The sequence below is a fragment of the Bufo bufo genome, chromosome 4, assembly GCF_905171765.1.
Source record: "Bufo bufo chromosome 4, aBufBuf1.1, whole genome shotgun sequence".
NCBI classification, from domain to species: Eukaryota; Metazoa; Chordata; class Amphibia; order Anura; family Bufonidae; genus Bufo; species Bufo bufo.
Window position 1 is genome coordinate 42,728,609 of NC_053392.1, and position 22,338 is coordinate 42,750,946.

General features: G+C 43.3%; 1 protein-coding gene across 1 annotated transcript in view; it reads right to left on the reverse strand.

The window, feature by feature from the left end:
• Nucleotides 1-22,338, reverse strand: part of ELP3 (elongator acetyltransferase complex subunit 3) — a 154,493-nt gene that overhangs the window by 105,813 nt on the left and 26,342 nt on the right. Inside the window, exon 7 of the mRNA XM_040427150.1 lies at nucleotides 19,877-20,031. Coding sequence (XP_040283084.1) covers nucleotides 19,877-20,031 — 155 coding nt within the window. The remainder of the gene's footprint in view (nucleotides 1-19,876; nucleotides 20,032-22,338) is intronic.

Here is a 22,338-nt window from a genome sequence, read left to right on the forward strand (position 1 = left end):
GCATGGGGGTGGAAACATTTTGCTTTGGGGGTGTTTTTCTGCTAAGGGCACAGGACAACTTATTCGCATAAACGGGAAAATGGACGGAGCCATGTATCGTGAAATCCTGAGCGACAACCTCCTTCCCTCTGCCAGGAAACTGAAAATGGGTCGTGGATGGGTGTTCCAGCACGACAATGACCCAAAACATACAGCAAAGGCAACAAAGGAGTGGCTCAAGAAGAAGCACATTAAGGTCATGGAGTGGCCTAGTCAGTCTCCGGACCTTAATCCAATCGAAAACCTATGGAGGGAGCTCAAGCTCAGAGTTGCACAGAGACAGCCTCGAAACCTTAGGGATTTAGAGATGATCTGCAAAGAGGAGTGGACCAACATTCCTCCTAAAATGTGCGCAAACTTGGTCATCAATTACAAGAAACGTTTGACCTCTGTGCTTGCAAACAAGGGTTTTTCCACCAAGTATTAAGTCTTTTTTTGTTAGAGGGTTCAAATACTTATTTCACTCAATGAAATGCAAATCAGTTGCTATCTTTTATTTAAAGTTATTTTTTCGATTTTCCTTTTGATGTGCTATCTGCCACTGTTACAATAAACCTACCATTGAAATGATACTGTTCTGAGACTTTTCATTTCTTTGTCATTGGACAAACTTACAAAATCAGTGAGGGGTCAAATAATTATTTCCCCCACTGTAAATAATCTGCCAGGATGTGTTGAAAGTGAGACCGGGGGAAAAAAAATTCTATATGAAACCGGAGACCCATTTAAAGGGGTATTCCCATCACAGACAATGGGGGCATATCGCTAGGATATGCCCCCATTGTCTGATAGGTGCGGGTCCCACCTTTGGGACCCACACCTACGCCAAGAATGGAGCGGCGAGAGTGGAAGCTGTACAATCCCGGGTTTTCAGGGGTCCGGCGACCACCAAGCGCTCTCCCCATACAAGTGAATTGGAGCGCACTGCGCTTGTGCGGCCACTGTCCCCATAGAAATAAATAGAGGGCGGCTGCGCATGTGTGGTTCGCCCTCCACCACTTTTCACCCCTCTGTTCTCAGTGTAGGTACGGGTCCCAGAGGTGGAACCTGCACCTATCAGACAATGGGGGCATATCCTAGCGATATGCCCCCATTGACTGTGATGGGACAACACCTTTAAGGTCCATTCACATATTATTTTTTTTGTTTATTCATCACCACATATGAAGGGTCATTATTTTTTATTGTAGGAACAGTTGTTTAGTTTGTATAATGTTTTTGGGAGGCATTTTGTTTAAAAAAAAAAAAAAGTTCCAGAACTTTTTTTTTAGGTCTACAATGTGATAGATATAGCATGCTACATTTATTCCACAGGTTGGCACAGATACAGCTATATCAAATGTGCACACAATTTTTTCCTTTACATTTCAGTAGTTTTAAACAATAAGTTAATAAAAAAAACTATAACATTTAAAGAATTAAAAGGCATTTTTATAATATTCTACACACATTTCAGTTTAACTGAGCAGAGATCTGCAGACAATAGTTATAAAATAAGTAATATGCAGGAATATTACATTTTAATAAGATCATCATACTCAGTTTGTCCACATGAACTCGTAATTACTATACTCAAACCAAATCCTTGCTCAGTTATTCCGAGTTTTAGTCCATTTCCAAACTTAGAAAAATACAGAAAAGTACCTATACGTTGTCTGCATGTTCGCTAGGTATGTCATCACAGAACACACTATATTTAATTTTCATTAGTTTGCTTTGTTCTGTGCTGCACCTTTGTATTAATGCTGCCAGGGCTTGCAGTAAGTGGGATTACTAATGTAAAGAACTTCAGTTCCCATAATTCACCTTTCTTCTCAGACACTGGCTCCAATTTGCGCTACTTATTCATCCATTGTAACATTAATGCAATTATACTTCTGTTTTCTGCTGAATACCCATAGGATCAAATAAGAAAATTCAAGCTGCCTGCAGATACCACTAATGGAAGTTTAGGAGCTTGTTGTATACATGTTTATTACTGTTGTGGATAATGGCTGTAGAGCCACTGTGCCAACCAACAGATCTGGCTTATGTCTAAACCTAAGAGCGTTATCCTGGTGGCTTCCTGGTTTTCACCCTTTAACCCTATACAGGGATCCAGTCTTTGCTACGGGGAACACCTCTAGGCCACTAGTCTCTGTGTGGTTGGCTGCTGACCCACTGAGGTCGGGGACAACGGTGCGTAGCACAGAGGGAACAGGCAAACTCATAGTCAATAAAAGGCCTCATTGCACACGACCGTTGTTGTGTTCCGTTCCGTGATCCGTTTCCGTGTGTCTTCCTTTATTTTTGGAGGACCACCAGACATAAAGGAATGTAAAAAAAGGTCTAAGACAGGTTTGCCATGCAAATGATAGGAAAAAAACGCACGCGGACGCGGATGACAATCTTGTGTGCCTCTGCGTTTTTTTAGCGGTCCCATTGACTTGAATAATAGGACAGGTTATATTTTTTTGACGGACTGGAACCACGGATCACGGACGCGGATGGCAAACGGTGCATTAGCCGAGTTTTCAACGGACACGGAATAAAACAACGGTCGTGTGCATGAGGCCAAAGGCTGAGGTAAGGGCACGCAGAGTTCATGCAAATCAGTGAACCAATCCAAAGGCAAGGGCAGGCAGCACAGGGCAGTACAGTGAACAGACACGGGTCAGATCAGGTGGCAGAGAGTCAGAATCAAGGAATCAGGCAGAAATCAGTACAATGGCAGACAAACGTATTATTTCTCTTTTACAGGCTTAGGTAAGGACAGCTTATACAGTCCAGGTTGATGGGCAATTGGAATCAGCCTAGCAGCAGAAAAACAGAGCAAAAGGATGTTAACCCTTGCAGTACTGTAACTGAGCAGAAATATACTGAACAGCAGCCCTAATTCACACGCAGAAAGCCGGCTCCCATGTACATGGGACAGCCATGAACCGCCATTCTAACAATGATTCAGTCCGTCCTATAAGTAATACTTGGCAAGAGTCTAATCTCCTTCTAGTGGTGGCTGCAGGCAGACAGAATATTACATACCATACATTATTAACCACTTCCCGACTGCTCCACGTAAATATACATTAGCGATGCAGATGGGCTGTATGGAGCATGCTCACAAGCTATCAGCAGGTACCAGCTACGTAATACAGCTGACGACTGCTGGCAATCACCGATCCCAGGTATTTAACCCTCAGAAGGCATGGTCAATACCGACCACATTATCTAAGAGGTTAGTCAGAGGGAGGGGGCTCCCTCGGACCTCCGATTAGTAAAACCGCAGGGTTATGATCAGCTACTATGGCAAACTGGGGTCTTGTGAAAACTTCCTGGTCTGCTATAGTAATACCCCAGACTGCAATGGGATACTATAGCAGTCTATAGTATATGCGATCAAATGATCACATGCTCCCTGAGAGGAACAAAAAAAAAAGTAAAAACTGTTTTTAAACCTTAAAAAATTTCAATTCACACTACACTCTTTTCTTAATTTTATCTATAAATTTGTTTTATTTATTTTAAATAACTGGTATAAAAAAAACAAGCCCTCACAGAGCTCTGCTATGGGTGTCAGAATATGGTGTTAAGTAATTAAACAATTATATACATTTGGTATTGCCGTAATCAAATTGACCCGAAGAATAAGGTCATCGTGTCATTTTTAGTGCACAGTGAACAACGTAAAAACATAACTCCAAAAAATGCAAAAATTCCAATTTTCGCTGAATTACACCCCACAAAGAATTTTATTTTTCCCTGTTTTTTAATACACATAGTAAATTGAATGGGACTGTTGAAAGATACAATTTGTCCCACAAATAACATGCCGTCATACAGCTACAGTATGTGAATGGAAACGTAAAAAAGTTCTTGGAACGAGAGGAAGAAAAAATGAAAATAAGGCTGGCGCTGAAGTGGTTAACACTGAGCGTGTGTAGGGGTCCCTATAAAGGAATACGAGGTAACACTGACTATAAAAAGGCCAAGCTGTGTGTTTGTCTGACCAAGTAAACCCACCGCCAGCAACTTTCTGCATCCTCCCCTCTACAACGCACATTAAAAGCCCGCTCTATAGGGCTCCAGCTATGCTTTATGGCTCCAGTGATGAAATGGAAACATCAAAGATCACAGCGGTTCACACATTTCAGACTATTCAGAATCATATCCACAATACAACTAGTGATAACACATAATTCCCCCCTTTAGTCTTGTCTGTCATCAGTGAGTCACCAGGGTTATGTCAGCAGTTAATGCAATCACAGTATAATCCTGCCGCGTCCTTTACTCAAGTTCATCTCATTTCTGATGAAGGGAAAGACAATGAATTACAGAGATAACAGAGTTTTCCACTGGATGACCCAGAGCAAACACACCACTATTCCTCATAGTAAGGACAGAGAACCAAAAAGTGTATTATAGTAGGTATAAACTAGTACATAGGAGCAGTATTATAGCAGTTATATTCTTGTACATAGGAGCAGTATTATAGTAGTTATATTCTTGTACATAGGAGCAGTATTATAGTAGTTATATTCTTGTACATAGGAGCAGTATTATAGTAGTTATATTCTTGTACATAGCAGCAGTATTATAGTAGTTATATTCTTGTACATAGGAGCAGTATTATAGTAGTTATATTCTTGTACATAGGAGCAGTATTATAGTAGTTATATTCTTGTACATGTACATAGAGAGCAGTATTATAGTAGTTATATTCTTGTACATAGGAGGCAGTATTATAGCAGTTATATTCTTGTACATAAGAGGCAGTATTATAGTAGTTATATTCCTGTACATAGGAGCAGTATTATAGTAGTTACATTCTTGTACATAGGAGGCAGTATTATAGCAGTTATATTCTTGTACATAAGAGGCAGTATTATAGTAGTTATATTCCTGTACATAGGAGCAGTATTATAGTAGTTATATTCTTGTATATAGGAGCAGTATTATAGTAGTTATATTCTTGTACATAGGAGCAGTATTATAGTAGTTATATTCTTGTACATAGGAGCAGTATTATAGTAGTTATATTCCTGTACATAGGAGCAGTATTATAGTAGTTATATTCTTGTACATAGGAGCAGTATTATAGTAGTTATATTCTTGTACATAGGAGCAGTATTATAGTAGTTATATTCTTGTACATAGGAGCAGTATTATAGCAGTTATATTCTTGTACATAGGAGCAGTATTATAGCAGTTATATTCTTGTACATAGGAGCAGTATTATAGTAGTTATATTCTTGTACATAGGAGCAGTATTATAGTAGTTATATTCTTGCACATAGGAGCAGTATTATAGTAGTTATATTCTTGTACATAGGAGGCAGTATTATAGTAGTTATATTCTTGTACATAGGAGGCAGTATTATAGTAGTTATATTCTTGTACATAGGAGCAGTATTATAGTAGTTATATTCTTGTACACAGGGGGCAGTATTATAGCAGTTATGTTCTTGTACATAGGAGCAGTATTATAGTAGTTATATTCTTGTACATAGGAGCAGTATTATAGTAGTTATATTCTTGTACATAGGAGACAGTATTATAGTAGTTATATCCTTGTACATAGGAGCAGTATTATAGTAGTTATATTCTTGTACATAGGAGCAGTATTATAGTAGTTATAGTCTTGTACATAGGAGCAGTATTATAGTAGTTATATTCTTGTACATAGGAGCAGTATTATAGTAGTTATATTCTTGTACATAGGAGCAGTATTATAGTAGTTATATTCTTGTACACAGGAGGCAGTATTATAGTAGTTATATTCTTGTACATAGGAGGCAGTATTATAGTAGTTATATTCTTGTACATAGGAGCAGTATTATAGTAGTTATATTCTTGTACAAAGGGGGCAGTATTATAGCAGTTATGTTCTTGTACATAGGAGCAGTATTATAGTAGTTATATTCTTGTACATAGGAGCAGTATTATAGTAGTTATATTCTTGTACATAGGAGACAGTATTATAGTAGTTATATCCTTGTACATAGGAGCAGTATTATAGTAGTTATATTCTTGTACATAGGAGCAGTATTATAGTAGTTATAGTCTTGTACATAGGAGCAGTATTATAGTAGTTATATTCTTGTACATAGGAGCAGTATTATAGTAGTTATATTCTTGTACACAGGGGGCAGTATTATATTAGTTATATTCTTGTATATAGGAGCAGTATTATAGTAGTTATATTCTTGTACATAGGAGCAGTATTATAGTAGTTATATTCTTGTACATAGGAGCAGTATTATAGTAGTTATATTATTGTACATAGGAGGTAGTATTATAGTAGTTATATTCTTGTACATAGGAGGCAGTATTATAGTAGTTATATTCTTGTACATAGGAGCAGTATTATAGTAGTTATAGTCTTTTACATAGGAGCAGTATTATAGTAGTTCTATTCCTGTACCTAAGAGCAGCATTATAGTAGTTATATTCCTGTACATAAGAGCAGTATTATAGTAGTTATATTCCTGTACATAAGAGCAGTATTATAGTAGTTCTATTCCTGTACATAAGAGCAGTATTATAGTAGTTATATTCTTGTACATAGGAGCAGTATTATAGTAGTTATATTCTTGTACATAGGAGGCAGTATTGTAGTAGTTATATTCTTGTACATAGGAGCGGTATTATAGTAGTTATATTCTTGTACATGGTAGTAGTATTATAGTAGTTATATTCCTGTACATAAGAGCAGTATTATAGAAGTTATATTCTTGTACATAGGAGGCAGTAATATAGTAGTTATATTCTTGTACATAGGAGGTAGTATTGTAGTAGTTATATTCCTGCACATAGGAGGCAGTATTATAGTAGTTATATACTTGTACATAGGAGCAGTATTATATTAGTTATATTCTTGTACATAGGAGCAGTAGTATAGTAGTTATATTCTTGTACATAGGAGCAGTAGTATAGTAGTTATATTCTTGTACAAAGGAGCAGTATTATAGTAGTTATATTCTTGTACATAGGAGCAGTATTATAGTAGTTATATTCTTGTACATAGGAGGCAGTATTATAGTAGTTATATTCTTGTACATAGGAGCAGTATTATAGTAGTTATATTCTTGTACATAGGAGCAGTATTATAGTATTTATATTCTTGTACATAGGAGGCAGTATTATAATAGTTATATTCTTGTACATAGGAGCAGTATTATAGTAGTTATAATATTGTACATAGGAGGTAGTATTATAGTAGTTATATTCTTGTACATAGGAGGCAGTATTATAGTAGTTATATTCTTGTACATAGGAGCAGTATTATAGTAGTTATATTCTTGTACATAGGAGCAGTATTATAGTACTTATATTCTTGTACATAGGAGCAGTATTATAGTACTTATATTCTTGTACATAGGAGCAGTATTATAGTAGTTATATTCTTGTACATAGGAGCAGTATTATAGTAGTTATATTCTTGTACATAGGAGGCAGTATTATAGTAGTTATATTCTTGTACATAGGAGCAGTATTATAGTAGTTATATTCTTGTACATAGGAGCAATATTATAGTAGTTATATTCTTGTACATAGGAGCAGTATTATAGTAGTTATAGTCTTGTACATAGGAGCAGTATTATAGTAGTTATATTCCTGTACATAAGAGCAGTATTATAGTAGTTATATTCCTGTACATAAGAGCAGTATTATAGTAGTTCTATTCCTGTACATAAGAGCAGTATTATAGTAGTTATATTCTTGTACATAGGAGGCAGTATTATAGTAGTTATATTCCTGTACATAAGAGCAGTATTATAGTAGTTATATTCTTGTACATAGGAGCAGTATTATAGTAGTTATATTCTTGTACATAGGAGCAGTATTATAGTAGTTATATTCTTGTACATAGGAGACAGTATTATAGTAGTTATATTCTTGTACATAGGAGCAGTATTATAGTAGTTATATTCTTGTACATAGGAGCAGTATTATAGTAGTTATATTCTTGTACATAGGAGCAGTATTATAGTAGTTATATTCTTGTACATAGGAACAGTATTATAGTAGTTATATTCTTGTACATAGGAACAGTATTATAGTAGTTATATTCTTGTACATAGGAACAGTATTATAGTAGTTATATTCTTGTACATAGGAGCAGTAGTATAGTAGTTCTATTCCTGTACATAAGAGCAGTATTATAGCCTCCAAGTGCACTAGTGTCCATAAATATCTTACAATAATTTTTTTTCTATCCACTTGGCTCTCTAAAAGTTAAATGTTTGTAATGTAGAAGGCTATTATCACTGACGCACATGGAATAAAAGAGACTGAAAGAAATAATGGAGATTTTTTAAATAGTTTGTGCTAAATGCTAGAATCAATCAAGCAGCAATTTTCTATGTAAGTGCTGGTCAAGCTGTGCGTATCATAAGCAAACAGCCCACCCAAATGGGACAAAACGGCACTTTACAGTGAAAGGCTGGAGTCAAGAAAAACAAAAGGCAAATCTGGCTGTTAGTTTTCCCCAAGAAAGAGTTAAACTGTCACATTCTCATCTTAGTCATTTCTGTCATATCAACTGGGCATGTTTTTCTGAGGGGGCCGCTTTAAAGGGAACCTGTCACCTCCCAAAACCATCCCAAGCCGGCAGCAGTACCTACGTGTAGCCCGCAGTGTGTTTCTGATGATGTCTTTCTTCCTGAAGGCAGATGCAGCAAAAGTACTGAAAACGTTGTTTTATCCCCTGCCCGGCGCGCTTCTCTAGTCAGGCTTAAAGTCAAGGGGGCAGCGACCTCCTTGCTTCAAGTGACGGTAACCACGCCCCCTTCCCTGCCCCTTCGCTGTGATTGACAGGGGGCAGGGAAGGGGCATGGTTATTTTTCTCAATTTACTTTATTTTTACAATTTAATGCATTTATTTTTTCAGCGTATTTTTAATATATATATATATATATATATATATATATATTTTATTATTTATTTTTTTATTTTTCTGTATTTATTTTTTCTCAGCTTATTTACTTCTGCATCACACAGAATGTCTAAAATTGGTGCATGTGTGCATTGTTGCTTGTCTGCAGGACGTGAGAAATCTTTTTTGTTTGTTATTTACATTTATTTCACTGTATTTCTACTTCGCTTATTTACTTTATTTTAGCCCATTAGGTCACAGTTCTCGGTGGTCTGCATACACAGACATCCAGAGAGGACACTGGTCACGTCTTCTCTCCGCACAGGGAATCCCTGCAACATCATTAATGTCACGGGATTCCTTAGCACCTGCCCGAATGCAAATGCAGCGCTTCTGCATTCAATATGAACATTTTTTTTTTTTTTTACTAATTTACACTAACGATAATTTACATTTTCCAGAATGGAAGGCGTTAAAGGGGTTTGTTTGAGATTTTGATATTGATTGCCTATCTTCAGGATAGGTCACCAATATCTGATGGGTGGGGGTCTGACTTCTGTCACCCACACCGATCACCTGTTTGAACAGGCCGCGGTGCTCTGGTGAGCACAGTGCCATGCACCGTATTAGTGGCTGCGCCCGGTATTGCAGCTCAGGTCAATTCACTCAATGAAACCGACGTCACTGGCCTAGGAAAAGGCCTAAGCGCTCACCGGAGCATCGTAGCCTCTTCAAACAGCTGATCAGCAGGGGGTGCCAGGAGCTGAACTCCCACTGAGCAGATCATGATTAACCAACCTGTGGATAGGCCATTAGTATCAAAATCTCGGGCAACTTAGTGCGGCAGCAGGTAATGGACTGACTGGTCCTATAATGGGTTCTTCTACTTGGACAACCCATCACTGACATTATAGAGCGGGCATCCAAATCTTGACCTGTTAAAGGGGTTGTCCACTTTATTTATATTGATAACCTATCCTCAGGATAAATGATCAATATAAGATCTATAGGGGGTCCGACACTTGGCCCCCCGCCCTCTGCCGATTAGCTGTTGAGTGCTGCCTTCTCTTCATCGTTTACATGCTCTCCATCGCAACCGCAGAGCCGTCTCATTCACTTCTATGGCTCCTTCCTATTTAGCCGTCCCATAGAAGTGAATGGGACGGCTGAAATGTAATTACACCTGCTTGCCACTGCGGTTGCGATGGGGAGCAGGTAAACGATGAAGAGAAGGCTGCACTCACAGAAGTGTGGCCTTCTCTTCAACCATTAACTAAGAGTCAGGGAGGTACCAAGAAAGAAGGAATAAGGGTAGGTTCACACCTGGCAGAGGAACAGCCGGCCTGAGTTCACCGGATCCAGCCTATAATGGAATCCGGCTGCTTTCCAGCACGAGTGAAGGGTTTACGCTGGACGAAAACTGGTGCATAAGGGTGTGAACCTACCCTTAGGGCAGTTTCAGAAGAGCGTGTCCACTGCGGGAAACATGCTCAGTAATTTCCTGGATCATGACGGAAACGCAAGGCACTATAGTGATTTATAATGCTGTGTGTCTCTGCCCAACCTCCACTGTAATGATCTGTATTCACAAAATGCCGTCAGTGTATATCAGTACAGCGGAGATCGGGCAGAGATACACACAACATTATAAATCATTATAATGCCCTGCGGTCCCGTCACATTAGCAGACTCCCACGCAGTGAACACGCTCATATGAAATTAGTCTTATCCAGACAGGAGATCCCCTTTGCCTAAGACAGACCAACCATTCCTCAAACTCTCCATTATATTTTCTGGAGCTTTTTTAGATTGACCTCGGCGTTAAACCAAAGGAATTGTGAGACACAGACGAGTCCGAAAATTACGAGAGAAAAAAGACTGGAGATCATGATAACAAAGCGCTCCTACAAAACTCTACTTCAATTGATAGCCATAACGAAGAAGAAAATTCACGCTTCCACCTGCGGTGATCCGTAGGCAAGGGACAGATTTTTTTCAAAAACATCACAGTCGAATACAAGATTGTGTTTTCAGCTTCATCATCTACACAAAGTACCAACTGCTGAGTCCTTCTCAGCATCTGACAGGCTCTTTCTCCTCCGAGCCGTCGACCTTGCTATTATTCTATTCTCACAATCGGCTAGAGGTGCGCCATCGCCCAGGATGCTGAAAAGACAAGTAGGGGCTGTGCTGTCGCTGACAAGGAGAACGGTGGACTAATGTGATGAGATAAGACCTGTCTGCGTTTGTTTCGGGTGTAATACTGCAGATAAGCATTACTTTCAATAACCCTCAGTCCCCGGCTTGCTTAATCCAATCTCTGGTAACGCAATCGTTTGGAATTAGCGGAGACATGTCAGAGGGCCGGACGCATGCCTGATTGCACGGTGGGGCTATGCAGACCCCAATGCCAACGCGTTAACTGTATGAGGCTGAGAGACTGATGATAACCATCTCAGCGAGTCCTGTTTTATCGACCGTCTGTGGGTAAACACTGGCTCTACAAGGAACAGGAATTAACGAGTTATGAAATGTTAATGTATTCGAAAGGAGACAGAACGATGGTTATCCTGACGCTCCGCAAAAACATAACCTAACGTTTTCCAGTAAGACAGTACACAAAAAAAAAAGCATCCTAAACCAGCAGAATTAGAAGGTACACTGGAAAAAAAATCCAATCGCAGAGACTACAGGGATTTGGTAAGAAACCATTTTGTATTTTAGAGGTAACACGAATATCTCCGAGACCCTCCTCAGCAACACGGACTATGGGTGGCAGCAATTAATCACAATTACAGGCGCCGTCCAGTCTTACGTAATTAAGGTGATGGTAGTAAAGATGGCTGGTGGAGGTGGTGGTTGAGGTAAAAATGGCTGGTGGAGGTGGTGTTTGGAGGTAAAGATGGCTGGTGGAGGTGGTGTTTGGAGGTAAAGATGGCTGGTGGAGGTGGTGTTTGGAGGTAAAGATGGCTGGTGGTTGAGGTAAAAATAGCTGGTGGAGGTGGTGGTTGAGGTAAAGATGGCTGGTGGAGGTGGTGGTTGAGGTAAAGATGGCTGGTGGAGGTGGTGGTTGAGGTAAAGATGGCTGGTGGAGGTGGTGGTTGAGGTAAAGATGGCTGGTGGAGGTGGTGGTTGAGGTAAAGATGGCTGGTGGAGGTGGTGGTTGAGGTAAAGATGGCTGGTGGAGGTGGTGGTTGAGGTAAAGATGGCTGGTGGAGGTGGTGGTTAAGGTAAAAATGGCTGGTGGAGGTGGTGGTTGAGGTAAAGATGGCTGGTGGAGGTGGTGGTTGAGGTAAAGATGGCTGGTGGAGGTGGTGGTTTAGGTAAAGATGGCTGGTGGAGGTGGTGGTTGAGGTACAGATGACTGGTGGAGGTGGTGGTTGAGGTAAAGATGGCTGGTGGAGGTGGTGTTTGAGGTAAAGATGGCTGGTGGAGTTGGTGGTTGAGGTAACAATGGCTGGTGGGGGTGCTGGTAGTAAAGATGGCTGATGGTGGTGGTAAAGATGGCTGGTGGCGGTGTTGGTAAAGACGGCTGCTGGTAGTAGTGGCAAAGACGGCTGGTGGTGGTGGTGCTGGTGGTAGGAGTGGGGTGATGAATACAGTTAATTGGGCAGAGGTGTCAAAGATTCTTTTCATATTCTGGACTCATTTTCATTACATTCTTTGAATAGAACCCCACACCAACCACTCCGAAGACCACTCCAACAATTGCAGAAGGGAAAGCTAGCACGGAGATGCAGGCCGCGGACCTTGCAGCCCGCCTAGGTAGATATGCAAGATCCTCCTCTGTACCTCCCCAGACATTAACGAGCAGTTCCCCTGTAGAATCCATAGGGGATGAACGCATGCACAGCCAGAAAGCAGGCTCTCATAGGACAACTATGGTCCATAAGATGGCGGCCTCACCAACAGCAGGGGGGGCAAAATGAGCAGGAAAGTGCCCCCTTAGCTGAGAAATCGGCTCCACACATGGAAGTGGAAACTCCTACCTCTCATGGAGATGAGCCCACTATTAAAGATATCTTCAATGTGGTTAAACACTGCAGCAGTTCATTCAACATTCTTAATACAAATATCGGCAGTTTGCAGGAAAATGTCTCTCTACATCAGGCAAGACTTTAGGAAGGTGAATGAGAGGATCAAAGAAGTGGGAGACAAAGTGAGCACCATGGAAGATCTGATACCCCCGGTGAAGAGAGATCTTGGTAGAATTATGTGTCTTTATTGATGGCCAAAACAGATGACTTAGAAAATGGGTCGCGCAGAAATAAACTCAGGGTGATTGGGGTCCCCGAAAAGGCTGAGGGGTACGACCCAGTGGTGTTTTTTGAAGAATGGCTAACTCTTGAATTTGGCAAGGACTCTCTATCCCGTGTGTTTGCCATTGAAAGAGCACATAGGGTGGAGAAAATAATTTTGCCAGAGTATTAAAAGAGCTAGATTTGCATGATATTAAGCGGGTGAGGAACCCGGATATACGACGATTCTTCCGTTTCTCCAGCTCTCACCATTCTTTATCTAGGAGCGACCTGGCTATTGGATGCCCAGATATGTTATCTTTGGTGGTGGATGCTGAATACTTGTCGAGGGGCCTATCTGACCATCATTCCCCTATGCTTGTAGTGCTTAACCACTTAAGGACCCATGACGTAGCTGTGCGTCATGGGTCCGATCCCTAAACATGGCGCCTACTTGCATGTGCAGCGGGCGCCTTAGCCGCGGGGTCCATAAGGCTGATCGCATACATCTTACCTTTCAGATGCCGTGGTCAAATGGGACCACGGCATCTGCGCAGACCGGAACCAGAAGTCGCACGCTTCCGGTCCGGTAACAGAGTTCCCCGGCTGAGATCGGGGGACCTGTTACTACGATCTAATTGACCGAAGCCCCAAGCCGGCTTCCGAGTCAATTAGATGTACATATCAATACAGGCCACTAGGTGGCAGCCTTGTATTGATATAGTGCAAATGAAGTCTTCAATGATGACTATTTAGCCATCACTAAATACTATGGGCAATCGAATGATTGCCAGTTATTGTCACCCTAGGTGACTTAAAAAAAAGTTTAAAAAAACGTTTTTTACAAATAGAAAAAAAAAAAGTTCAAATCACCCCCCTTTCCTTAAAATAAAAATACTTAACCAATAAAAATAAAAAATTAGAAAGCACAACCTGTCCCGCAAAAAATAAGCCCTCATAAGGCTATGTGAAAGGAAAAATAAAAAAGTTAGAACTATGGGAAGGCGGGGAGTGAAAAACGAAAACGCAAAAATGGAAAATCCCAGGGTCCATAACGGGTTAAGTTAGGTTTAAAGAGAACTTTCGAGGTTGGTGCATGGAGACTCAACCCTTTCTGGCTGCAGCTGATGGATGGGGGAGGGGGGGGATATCACGGGGGAGCTCCGGGAATTCTTTACTAATAATACTGGGTCTGAAGGGTGTGGTGTGGGATACATGTAAGGCACTCGTCCTTGGATTGGTCGCCATAAAACGAAGACTAGAGACAAATTAAAACAGCTCCAAGATCTAGTCAGGGAAACTGAACAGAGATATGTTGCCAACCCGTCACGTGAGCATGAGCAATCGCTGGTGACGGCGCAGACAAATCTAAAAATGCACCTACTTCAGACCGCTGATAATGACGCCTCTTTAGGCTACTTTCACACTTGCGATTGGAGCGGATCCGTCTGGTGTCTGCACAGACGGATCCGCTTCTATAATGCAAACGATTGCATCCGTTCAGAACGGATCCGTCTGCATAACTGTTTTTTACAGATCTGATTTTTCACTTCGTGAAAACTCAGATCCGACAGTATATTCTAACACAGAGGCGTTCCCATGGTGCGAATCATAGCCCCCTGTAAGAGATCAGGTGCTGCCAGGCAGGAGGGGGCAGACCCCCTTCCTCTCCTGTATTAAATGTGACCAGTGCGGCCCCACTCCCTCTATATTCATTGGTGGCCAGTGCGGCCCCCCCTCCCTCCCTCCCCAGTATTAAATGTGACCAGTGCGGCCCCCCTCCCTCTATATTCATTGGTGGCCAGTGCGGCCCCCCCTCTCTCCCTCCCCAGTATTAAATGTGACCAGTGCGGCCCCCCTCCCTCTATATTCATTAGTGGCCAGTGCGGATTCCCAGTATTAAATGTGACCAGTGCGGCCTCCCTTCCTCTATATTCATTGGTGGCCAGTGCGGATTCCCAGTATTATTGTGACCAGTGCGGCCTCCCCTCTCCCCCCCCCCCCTAATTTAAATCACCCCCCCCCATCATTGGTGGCAGCGGAGAGTTCCGATCGGAGTCCCAGTTTAATCGCTGGGGCTCCGATCGGTTACCATGGCAGCCAAGACGCTATTACAGTCTTGGCTGCCATGGTTACTTAGCAATAAATAGAAGCATTATACTTACCTGCGATGTCTGTGACCGGCCGCGAGCTCCTCCTACTGGTAAGTGAAAGGTCTGTGCGGCGCATTTCTTATAGCACAGACCTGTCACTTACCTGTAGGAGGAGCGCCCGGCCGGACACAGACATCGCAGCTCGCAGGTAAGTATAATGCTTCTAAAAATTGCTAAGTAACCATGGCAACCAGGACTGCAGTAGCGTCCTGGTTGCCATGGTTACCGATCGGAGCCCCAGCGATTAAACTGGGACTCCGATCGGTACTCTCCGCTGCCACCAATGATGGGGGGGGGGGATTTTAATTAGGGGGGGGGTGATTTTAATTAGGGGGGGGGGGGAGAGGGGAGGCCGCACTGGCCAGGCAGCAGGGGGCAGTCATGTACACAGTTCTCAGTATATTCTAACTTGAAGCGTCAGGCACAAGATGGCCCATCAAAAATTCTGTCCATCCAAGGATCTGACGGATTCTCGGTCACGGCGGACTCTGATATATTGGCAGTATTCCACACATACTATAAGACTTTATATCAATCTAAATCAGCAATGGACCCTTAGGGTATTGCAGACTGCCTTACTGGCATTATTACCCCACGGCTTTCGGCGGAGCATGCCGGCTACTTAGACCTGCCGCTGTCATTAAAGGAATTAGAGGTGGCGCTTAGCTCATTCCCGAATGAAAAAGCTCCTGGGATAGATGGTTTACCAGCTGAGTTTTAAAAAAAAATATAGCACTCTACTATTACCGCAGTTATTATCGGTGTTTAATGACTCCTTTTAGAGAGAAGATCTACCCACCTCTATGAAAGAAGCAATAATAGTGGTGTTGCCAAAACCCGGGAAGGACCCGGCTCTCCCCGACTCGTACAGGCCGATTTCTTTATTAACATCTGATGCTACCGGTTACAAGCAGTTATCTCAACCATCATACAAAGTGACCAAGCAGGTTTTATGCCTGATAAATCTACCTCGATTAACCATAGACAATTATTTCTCAATATTCAGAGGCGGTCGGAGTTGGCAGGGAAACGAGACATACTATCCCTCAAAGCTGCCAAAGCCTTCGACAGTGTGGAATGGCAATATCTATGGGAGGTATTAAGAGTTATGGGATTTGGGAATACTTTTATCTCATGGTTTAAACTACTATACTGTGGCCCCAAAGCAAGGATTAGAGCAAACGTCGCCACATCGGAAGTCTTTGAGCTGGGAAGAGGTACACGTCAGGGTTGTCCATTGTTCCCCCTTCTTTTTGCCATAGCAATTGAGCCACTTGCATGCCTGCTTCGATCCTCAAAAAGAATTGTGGGGTTTCCAGTGGGAGCTAGTGAGGAACGCGTGTCACTATATGCAGATGACATGCTCATATACGTGGGAGATGTAGAAAGATCACTGGGTCCCATAATATCTTTGGTGACAGGTCTGGCCTTCGCATAAATTGGGATAAGTCCACTCTGTTCCCGTTGGACCCTGCCCCTGGTGGTCTCTCCCTCCAGTCCACTCGGCTGCAGGTTGCTCATAAATTTAAATATTTGGGAATCGTGGCCTCATCAAATATTAGACAATATGTAAAAAAATAACTTCGATCCACTCCCGAACAGCATGGCCGAAAAAAATCAATGCGTGGTGTAAACTACCAATGTCTGAAATTAGGGAGAAGCAATCTCCTGAAAATTATACTTATGCCGAAACGTATATATGTCTTGCATAAACCCCCCGTATGGATTCCACAACGGGTCTTTTTTTTTAGAATACAAAGGTTGTTCAGAAGTTTGATTTGGCGCAAAAAATGGGCTAGGATTCGGTTGGACACATCACAAAGAGGGAAGGACGCAGGGGGTCTATCTGTCCCTAATCCATGGTTATATTTTATCTCCTCGCAGACGCAGCAGTCGAGAGGTTTGGGGAGGACTCCTGGGGACAAGGCATCGGCATGGCTGATAGCGCACATTATAGAGAGTCAATCCCCGGTGGTTCTACTGGAGAATAGTGGTCTCTCTGATAAGGTGATGGGATATCCTACCCTTAATTTGATATATAAGGTTTGGCATAAGTGTCGGGACTTGCTGTCTGTAAAGGGCTTTACTCAGGTCACCCCATTGTGGAGGAATCCCCAGCTGCCTGGAAGGGTTCTTTCCATGGGAACGGAAAGGGGTGAGGTTTTTATATCAGTTGCAAAGAGATGGAGTGTTTAAATCATTTGAGCAATTCAGGAGTGAGTTCGCTCTTCCCCATACGGCCTTCTATCAATTTTTGCAATTAAGGCACGCTTTCCAGGCTCAGACAAGGTCTATGTCGCTTACCTGCACAATAGTCCCATTGTTACATGTGGCTCCTCGAGCGGATTAATATCATCCATATATAGGAATCTGTTTGTGAAATCTGTGAAGCAAGACTCTTTGGGGGTCAAAAAAAATAGGAGGGAGGTTGGTTCCATTTCAGAAGTTCAATGGAAAGCAGTCCTAGCATTGACTCCTCAGTTATCACTGTGAGAGGGCCCGAGTATGTCCCAACTGTTTCTTGTCCACCGGGTTTACCGGACTCCATCCTTTCTGTTCAAGATCGGGGTTAGGAATGATGCCTCTTGCCCTAGATGTGGACAGAGTCCCGCATCCCTAATGCACATGTTCTGGGAGTGTACGGAGCTTAAGAATTTTTCGACAGGAGTGCTAACATGTATTAAAGAAGCATATCAAATTGAGGTTCCGCCCGGACCAAGGTCATGTGTGTTGGGAATATTGGACATTATAAAATGTAAGGTATCTCACGGGGTACAGCGTCTGCTCTTCCAGCCCAGGAAGTTAATTTCTAAATATTGGCTTAGACCTCAGTCCCCATCTAAGGCCGAATTTTTGAACAGGATGGACGAGATCATTCGTCTGGAAAAGGGTGTATATATTAAAAGGCAAGTTCACCAAAATATGGGCAAGTGGCTACCTTTTAGGACCAACGGGATGTGACATGGAGTATGAGTTTCTGAGATGGGTTGGGAAGAATGGACTTAGTGACTCAAAGGATTTTAGATCATAAATATACGAGACTGGAACAGGGACAGGAAACCAGAGCGGGTGATTTGGAGTGGAGAAGATTGGTGAATAGCTCCTCATAGCAGGGATGAGAGATGGGCCTGCACATGAGGGCTATCCACTCATCTCTGAATGGTTGGTCATAGCTGTTTGAGTGCTAGGTGCACTGGACATGAGGTAAGGGTGCTCATCTTTCATCATCTTATGCATGACCTGCAGATCATCTGCTTCTTCCAGTTCCTCCTTCACGAAGGTCACTTGAAACTTGGTGTGGAGTCAGACTCGGAACACTGCTTTCCTCTCCATGTTGGAGATGGAAACATCTGACAATGACATGGGGCAATTTTGGCCTTGGATTTGACAAACTTAGACACAACGATGGAGAGACGTCTATGACGATAGAGGGGCACTCGATGGTGAGCAGAGACTCCTAGGTCCTGTCTAGAATAACTTCCATGTTGCCAGCTACTCTACCTCAGATTAGAGGGCACATCTTTGACTGACATATTGATCGTAGATGGGCAGCATAACCATCACCTCCCACCTCTTCCTTTTGGTGACCACTTCTGCCATAGCATTGGAACTAGGACTTGCATTCTCCTCATCATTCCTTTTACGTAACTGTGGATGAAAACCTCTCTCATCATCACTTCTTTCCAAAATGTTGACTGAGAGTAACCAGGTTTAACAACGTTTTGGCCAAGTACAGGTCCTCCTCTACACCAATATCACCTCCGAAGAGGCTAGGCCCTCGTTTCACCCCAGCTTTCCAGCTCTGGTCACGCTCCTTGGTGCACAGGAGCCCTCATTTCCATAAAGAAAAAAAGTGTTTCTCTTGAGAACGTTGTAACCAATATTCGGGTATCATTTTAATCAGCAGAATCAACACCATCAGGCAGTCTACCAGGCTTGATAGGGTTGATCCTGCTTATCAGTGATATTTAAATGTATTGATTTAATTTTTTAAAAATAAGTGATGGATAAATCTATGTTTGTCCAATATTACATTATTTTTACAGATTGTAAAATATCTAGTGAAAACATAAAAAAACATTTGGGAAAGAATCCTAGAAATCGCCTTCAGCACCCTGCAATTTCCCGTTTTACTCCCTTCCTGGAGCCATACCTTTTTATTTTTTTTGTAGCCGTTTGACGGTTTGTTTTTTTACTTTCTAATGGCACCATTTACTGTTGCATACAATATACTGGGAAGTTGGAAAAACATTTCAAATGGTGTGAAACTGAATTTTTTTTTAATTCTGCCACAGTTTTAGGGGTTTTGTTTTTACGGCGTTCCCCATGTGGCAAAACTGACCTGTTGCCCTCATTCTCTGGGTCACACTGATTATATTGATACCACATTTAAATAGTTTTTCTTGTGTTTTAATACTTCTATATAGATAAGTCTATGGAGCTGAGTGGGGGCTCGTTTTTTCCAGGACGATCTGCAATTTAAATGGGCAATTCCCTAACCCACATGTGAATCTGACCCAACATTTTGCTCCTCTCCATTCTCAGTATATCTACAAGAGGAAAGACAAATTAGTTCTCCTTCAGCCTCTTACCGTACGGCTTCAGTCACGCTGTTGGAGGTGTGCCCGGACAGGGCGTCATGCAGGTTGCGGATGAAGTAATCTCGGTATTCTTCAGAAAGCGCCATGAATGTGCCCCCCATGACAATGAACTCCACCTTGTCCACACTGTGCCCCAGCTGCTTGAGCTGTAAGGAGACAACGTAGAGAAATAAATGGCAGTAATTACTGCGCGTTGCGGGTCATTCATATCATAACGAGCTTGTGTGATTATCCCCTTGTGGAAGGACAATACGACTTCCTGCAGAAAATACTAACTCAGTGGCGAGTGACCGCTGCAGAGGAAGAAAATTATGTGACCCCACGACAAGCAGATTATATCATGTTCATGTCATTCAGTAAGAATCCCTTTATTCTGACAACCAATCACATTTGTATACCGAAAAATTCTAACCTGCATTTACCCCATGCCTGCCGGACATTTCTAGCCAGAAAACAAAAATTACTAGAAAAAAAAAAGATTGTGTGCCTTATTGTTCGAAGTCAGAGGGAGGTGCTGACGTCAGATCCCCACCAACAAAACGATAGAGTGCTCTTAAAGTGCCCAGCACTGATTTGTTTGACAGGACACATCATTGGAACCTGGAGAGGCAAGTAGCCCACATGGAGAGGAGAGTAACCCACGTGGAGAGGAGAGTAGCCCACGTGGAGAGGAGAGTAGCCCACATGGAGAGGCGAGTAGCCCACATGGAGAGGCGAGTAGCCCACATGGAGAGGAGAGTAGCCCACATGGAGAGGAGAGTAGCCCACATGGAGAGGCGAGTAGCCCACATGGAGAGGCGAGTAGCCCACATGGAGAGGCGAGTAGCCCACATGGAGAGGCGAGTAGCCCACATGGAGAGGCGAGTAGCCCACATGGAGAGCCGAGTAGCCCACATGGAGAGCCGAGTAGCCCACATGGAGAGCCGAGTAACCCACATGGAGAGCCGAGTAACCCACATGGAGAGCCGAGTAACCCACATGGAGAGCCGAGTAACCCACATGGAGAGCCGAGTAACCCACATGGAGAGCCGAGTAACCCACATGGAGAGCCGAGTAACCCACATGGAGAGCCGAGTAACCCACATGGAGAGGCGAGTAACCCACATGGAGAGGCGAGTAACCCACATGGAGAGGCGAGTAACCCACATGGAGAGGCGAGTAACCCACATGGAGAGGCGAGTAACCCACATGGAGAGGCGAGTAACCCACATGGAGAGGCGAGTAACCCACATGGAGAGGCGAGTAACCCACATGGAGAGGCGAGTTACCCACATGGAGAGGCGAGTTACCCACATGGAGAGGCGAGTTACCCACATGGAGAGGCGAGTAACCCACATGGAGAGCCGAGTAACCCACATGGAAAGCCGAGTAACCCACATGGAAAGCCGAGTAACCCACATGGAGAGCCGAGTAACCCACATGGAGAGGCTAGTTACCCACATGGAGAGCCGAGTAACCCACAGGGAGAGCCGAGTAACCCACATGGAGAGCCGAGTAACCCACATGGAGAGCCGAGTTACCCACATGGAGAGGCGAGTTACCCACATGGAGAGCAGAGTTACCCACATGGAGAGCAGAGTTACCCACATGGAGAGCAGAGTTACCCACATGGAGAGCAGAGTTACCCACATGGAGAGCAGAGTTACCCACATGGAGAGCAGAGTTACCCACATGGAGAGGCGAGTAACCCACATGGAGAGGCGAGTAACCCACATGGAGAGGCGAGTAACCCACATGGAGAGGCGAGTAACCCACATGGAGAGGCGAGTAACCCACATGGAGAGGCGAGTAACCCACATGGAGAGGCGAGTAACCCACATGGAGAGGCGAGTAACCCACATGGAGAGCCGAGTAACCCACATGGAGAGGCGAATAACCCACATGGAGAGGCGAGTTACCCACATGGAGAGGCGAGTTACCCACATGGAGAGGCGAGTTACCCACATGGAGAGGCGAGTAACCCACATGGAGAGCCGAGTAACCCACATGGAGAGCCGAGTAACCCACATGGAGTGGCGAGTAACCCACATGGAGAGGCGAGTAACCCACATGGAGAGGCGAGTTACCCACATGGAGAGGCGAGTAACCCACATGGAGAGGCGAGTAACCCACATGGAGAGGCGAGTAACCCACATGGAGAGGCGAGTTACCCACATGGAGAGGCGAGTTACCCACATGGAGAGGCGAGTTACCCACATGGAGAGGCGAGTAACCCACATGGAGAGCCGAGTAACCCACATGGAAAGCCGAGTAACCCACATGGAAAGCCGAGTAACCCACATGGAAAGCCGAGTAACCCACATGGAGAGCCGAGTAACCCACATGGAGAGGCTAGTTACCCACAGGGAGAGCCGAGTAACCCACATGGAAAGCCGAGTAACCCACATGGAGAGGCTAGTTACCCACATGGAGAGCCGAGTAACCCACAGGGAGAGCCGAGTAACCCACATGGA